Source organism: Alligator mississippiensis, chromosome 7 (assembly GCF_030867095.1).
Source record: "Alligator mississippiensis isolate rAllMis1 chromosome 7, rAllMis1, whole genome shotgun sequence".
Taxonomy (NCBI): domain Eukaryota; kingdom Metazoa; phylum Chordata; order Crocodylia; family Alligatoridae; genus Alligator; species Alligator mississippiensis.
In genome coordinates, this window is record NC_081830.1 from 35,506,618 (window position 1) to 35,512,635 (window position 6,018).

A 6,018-nucleotide genomic window follows, 5' to 3' on the forward strand; every position below is an offset into this window, starting at 1 on the left:
TGACACTTCTTAAAAAAAATGTCCCAACTCAGTGGGTGCTGCCGGGGAAGGAGGTGCTCCTCGTCACCCCCCTGTGCCTCACACAGCATGGGGGACTCTGCACAAGCCCCCAACCACCGCTGTCATTCCCCTAGCCCTCCCATGGGTGCCCCACCCAGGCCAACTCCGGCCCTTTAAGAACAAAAAAACCCAGATTCTCCTTTGCTGCTGGGGGGGGGGGGCAGGGGGCTTGTCCATGCTGTCCCGCACTGCCCTACACCACATAGGAGGCTCTGCATGAGCCCCCAAATCCCTGAGGCTGCCACAGGAGTAGTGAGTCGTGGGGCTTTTCTTTGGGTTTTTTGGCTTAAAGGGCCAGAACTGGCCCAGCAGGGGCACCTGTTGGGGGTCTGGGGGAGTGGGGGGGTTGGGGGGCTTGTGGAAGGGCCTCTCATGCAGTGGGGGGCAGTGGGGGGCAGCAAGGAACACCCTCTGCCTGGCAGCACCTGGTGAGAACCGGGGCTTTTCTTAAAAGTACCAAATTAGAGCAAGTAGAGCAGCCATGGGGGGTGGGACTGGGGGAGTGGGTGGGGGTTGGGGGGCTGAGGGAGCAGGGGGGTTGGGGGGGTCTGACAGCTGTCCCTCCATCATCCTCTCCCTCCTCCCCCAGCCTCCCCTTCCTGCCCCCTGCTTACCAGCTTGGAGTCAGCTGCAGCTCCCTGCTGCAGCCACCAGGGGCTGCCTGAATCATCAAAGCTTTCCAAATTTTTTCTGAAGATTCGGAGAGCTTTGAATCGATTCAGACTTTTAAATTGGCCCCCTGATTCGATTAGGATTTGGAGGTTCAGACAACAAATCGGGCCGAATCTTCTCTGAATCAAGTCATCACCCAAAGCTTTGCACAGCCCTAAATATAATGACATTTCCCCAGAGCACATAAGATATTTCCCCTCATACCTCTAAAAATATAGCTTTTTGTTTTTTAAATCTCATCTTTGTTTGCCTTGTGTTTCAAATACCACAAAATTGATTCCAAGATTTATACCTGGATTAAAACGAGAATCAAAAGAAGATTGAAAAGAAGATTTAAGACCTCCTAAAGTCTTTTCTTTTCTTTCTCCAGATTAGTGTTCAGGAAGAAGAGTTAAATCAACAGCCCTGAGTACTGGTGTTCTATATCTGCATAGCAGATATAGACTTAGATTCAGCTAGGCAAATATTCTAACTATTCATATCAGTAATACTGAAACTTCCTCTGTAGACAGTAGTGAAATTCATGTTCCATGGACAATCCAATTTTGCCTATTTAGGATTCCAAAAAAAGGTCATTTGCTGCTCACTGGGTGGGGATCCAAATCATTTCCTTTCATTTCACATCAAGAGCCACTTCTCCTTTTTGTTGTAACAATTACAAACAAGTGGTCATCTCAAGTTTCCTGACGTGCATTCTTTTTTCTGTATCATGTTAATTCAGTCCTTCAGAGCAGAGGCAAATATAGAATGTTATCTTCTTGTTGCAAAAGGTTTTACCAGTTGCCCTAATGGGCAATCTGTATGAAATGCTTGCCTCATCAGTGCTACATCACATATTCTGAGTCTAACTAGAAGTATGAACACTCTGTCACACATACAAGTTGTGTCACTAACTGCTTCCATTACATTTGATAAATGTCACATTTTTTTTTGCATTGTACTCAAACAAACACATGAACACACACTTCTGTGCACATGTATACAGGTGGATCCAGAATTGTAAAAATGGGGGTGTGAGAACAGTGACTGGCACTGCAGGGGTGGCTGCATTTCACCCTCCCAGCCTCCCCTCTACCTACTGGGGTAGGCAGAACTTACCATGCAAGCAGCAACCAGGGACTTTTTCAAGTCCCCAAATGAGGTAAGAATCCCCTCCTCCACTCAACTCTTGGCAGCATCTTTCCCTCCATGTTCAGTTGCACCTCCCCTCCCATCCCTTTCTCTCATCATTCTTATTACTTATGTCTTTGGGCTCAGCACCTGCCACATCTGCTGTCCCATTTGTTCGTGTCCTACTCCAACCAGGGCTGGGAACCCGGGCTTGTCCAAGGACAGTGGAAGCAGCAGGTGCATCCCTCCTTCTTAGACTGGCATTTTCTCTTTGGAGGGTGAAGAGTATCTGTCATAACCCAGTGATTTTGGTACCTCGGCATGGTGGAATTTTCCCGCCACATGAGAGCCTCTTGCAAAGTAAAGGTTTTCTGTTGCAGCAGAAAACCCCCGGTGCAAGAGAGTTCCCACCATTCGCATGCAAATTTGTGTCCCGCTATTGGCCAGTTCTAAATTATTCCTACGTGGCGACTAGTAATTGGCTTGCTAGCCATTTAAAATTTCACGCGACTTCCACCCAAGTCGGAGAACTTTGAGCAGGCTGCAGAGTGCTTCTAAAAGAGATCTGACTTGTGGCTGAGCTGATCGATAGACTGATCACCTATCGATTCTTCTCCCTGTCACCGAGCGCAATCCCAGACGTACCCTATTCCCACCGCCTTGATTGGTAGATGGATGAGCTAGCCTGAGCCTTATCAGCTGGAACAACAGACATAGTTGTTCAGACGACCGGACCGTTTTCGTCGCAACTACAAGTGACGTAATTAAGTTTTACAACCATTAAGCTTTCTCGGCCTCTCTGTTCACCAGCCCGCCCGACGAACAAGTAATTATTAGATCACCTCGAGTCGGTTTTGGCCGTCCGAGACAGTATCCAAGGGGACCAAGCAGGGAGGGGGCATGAGAATTGGTATGAGAACCTGGAATGGAATTGACATAATTGTTTAAGGCAGCAGAGTAATCAACCTACCTACAATTGCCAAGCAGACATCTTTTAAGCTAAAACAGGAATGGGAGAGCTCTCCTTCTCCTCCTTCTTCTCCATCTAACACATACTAGTCATGGATTTGTGTCTACAGTTTTCTGACTGACATATTCACAGTGTTTATAGATAGCTGCATATCTGCTTATCCAGTGCACAGCCTCCTCTGAATGCTCAGCACCTGCATGTTGACTTATGTGTCCACACTATGTAAGTAATAGAGAGTACTAGAATTAGAAACTGTGCATAAGTGCCAAACACCCATTTAAGTGCTTGGAAAAATGACATTCAGGTGCACAGAGGGAAATGAAATTCCACCCGTTATGTTCATTAAAATAATATGAGAATATAAAGAGCCCTTTTGAGGGACCTTCAGAGGGAGATGGGCACATAACTCCCCAGTTGTTTTTTTTTTAAATCTAATCCAAGTTCTGCTCTTTGTGCTGGTGTTAGCCTTCTACATGGTGGCCCTCCTGGAACACACTGATAATTATCATCTCAGTGACCCAGCCAATTCTTCATGCACCCACGTACTTTTTCCTCACGAACTTGTACTTCTTGGACTTCAGCTTCACCTCTGCTATAGCCCCCAAACTGCTAGTGAATCTGCTCTCAGAGATCCAGATAATCTCCTTCACGGGCTGTGGTGTTCAGATGTTTTTCTTTCTTCTCTTTGGCCTCACAGAGTGCTGTCTGCTCTTTGTCATGGCATATGATAGATATGTGGCTATATGCAAATCCCTGCAATATACTGTCAAGATGAACCAGAAGGTTTGCACACAGATGGCTGCTTTTTCATGGACTATTGGGATACTAGTAGCTTTTGGACAAACAATTTCAATGTTTACTCTGCCTTACTGTGGTTCCAATCGAATTAAACGTTTCTTTTGTGACATTTCCCTTCTGCTGAGATTAGCCAGCACTGACACCTACAGGAATGAAGTTTCTGTTGCCACAGTCACCATTGTCTTCATTCTGGTCCCTTATTTGCTCATCCTCTTGTCCTATATCTTCATCATCTCCACAGTCCTCAGGATGCCCTCAGTAGAGAGCCAATGCAAAGCCTTCTCCACCTGCTCATCAAACCTCATTATAGTTTCTGTTTTCTATGGTACCATCATATTTACTTATGTGAGACCCAAAACTATGCATTCTCCAGATGGTGACAGGCTTCTCTCCCTGATGTATACAATAGTGACACCATCAGTGAACCCCATTGTCTACAGTTTAAGGAACAAGGAGGTGAGGGTTTCTCTTAGGAACAACTACAAGCAGACCTGGACAGGTTGGACAAGTGGGCACAAAACAACAGAACGCAGTTCAACAAGGAGAAATGCAAAGTGCTGCACCTAGGGAGGAAAAATATCCAGCATACCTACTGCCTAGGAAATGACCTGCTTGGAGGCACGGAAGCGGAAAGGGATCTTGGAGTCCTAGTGGACTCCAAGATGAACATGAGTCGTCAGTGTGACAAAGTCATAAGAAAAGCTAATGGCACTTTATCGTGTATCAGCAGATGCATGACGAATAGATCCAAGGAGATGATACTTCCCCTCTATTGGGTGCCGGTCAGACCGCAGTTAGAATACTGAGTGCAATTTTGGGTGCCGCACTTCAAGAAGGATGTGGATAACCTGGAGAGGGTCCAGAGAAGGGCCACATGTATGGTTAAGGGCTTGCAAGCCAAGCCCTATGAGGAGAGACTACGGCACCTGGACCTCTTCATCCTCCACAAGAAAAGGTTGAGAGGTGACCTTGTGGCTGCCTATAAGTTCATTATGGGGGCACAGAAGGGAATTGGTGAGGCTTTACTCACCAAGGCGCCCCTGGGGGTTACAAGAAATAATGGCCATAAGCTAGCAGAGAGTAGATTTATACTGGACATTAGGAAGAACTTCTTCACAGCTAGAGTGGGCAAGGTCTGGAACGGGCTCCCAAGGGAGGTGGTGCTCTCCCCTACCCTGGGGGTCTTCAAGAGGAGGTTCGATAGGCATCTAGCTTCGGTCATCTAAACCCAGCACTCTTTCCTGCCTATGCAAGGGGTCGGACTTGATGATCTATTGAGGTCACTTCCGACCCAAAGATCTATGAATCTATGAGTCTATGAATCTATGAAATCAATAGGAAGGAAAACTTTATTTCAAGATCAATGAACATGAGACGTTGATTCTCATTAATAACACATAGAGGGTCTTAGGTGATCTGTCTTAGGTAATTTATGAATTAGGGTCAACATGGATATTCCATATGAAGGTCAGTGTCAGGCTGCTTACTCCAAGACTCAAATTGTGTCACAAGTAACAAGAAATGTTGGACTGGGAGAGATTTGAGACAAGATTTTGGGAACAAATTGCTGAATTTAATTTCACCTAACAGACAGGGTCCTGTTTCTGAGTTACCCAGGTAGGGTTTCAGAGCATTTCTGAGTGAATGAGTGTCCATATTATAGGAAAAGGCTCACACTCCACACACACACATACACACATGCATATATATAAAAAATTATATATATATACTTTTTGGAATGGAGGTATGTATATGTCCAAAGTAGGTAGTATGCCACTCCAGCACTTCAGTTGGGTACCTCAGAGTTGATCACAAGCAATACTTTGGTCATATACTGAATGAAATAGAATTCTGGGCACACGGATGGCTCAAATGCAATTCCCTATAGATTCATAGATTCATAGACACTTGGGCTGGAAGAGACCTCAGAAGATCATCAAGTCCAGCCCCCTGCCCCAGGGGCAGGAAGTCAGCAGGGGTCATAGGATCCCAGCAAGATAAGCATCCAAATGTCTCTTGAAGGCATTCAAAACGGGTGCTTGAAGCACCTCCTGTGGCAGTCCATTCTAAACCTTGGGGGCTTGGACATGAAAGAAGTTCTTCCTTATGTCCAGCCTGAAATAGTCATGGAGGAGTTTGTGACTATTCGACCTTCCATCCCTTGGGGTGCTCTGGTAAACAGACATTCCCCCAGATGGGAGGTAAGAATGAAAAAAAAAAACAAAACAAAACAGTGAAATGTGCTTGAGAAACTGCTTAAGCCTACAGTTTGCATAGGAGAACAGGGGATTTAGGTGCTCAATTTCCATTAATTTTGCTTTGAAAACATCAACTTACAAATGCAAAGGAAAACAGGTCATTGTTTTACAAGCTTTGGTCATTTATAATTTGGATGTTCTTAGGTATAA

The 6,018-nt window shown here is 45.6% G+C and overlaps 1 protein-coding gene across 1 annotated transcript; it reads left to right on the plus strand.

Annotated features, from left to right (window-relative positions):
• The first annotated feature begins 3,424 nt into the window (after positions 1 to 3,424).
• Positions 3,425 to 6,018, plus strand: LOC106738607 (olfactory receptor 10C1-like). The gene is made up of 2 exons (XM_059731843.1): positions 3,425 to 4,066; positions 6,013 to 6,018. The coding sequence occupies exons 1-2, from the start codon at positions 3,479 to 3,481 to the stop codon at positions 6,016 to 6,018; spliced, it is 594 nt and encodes a 197-aa protein (XP_059587826.1). The 5' UTR covers positions 3,425 to 3,478.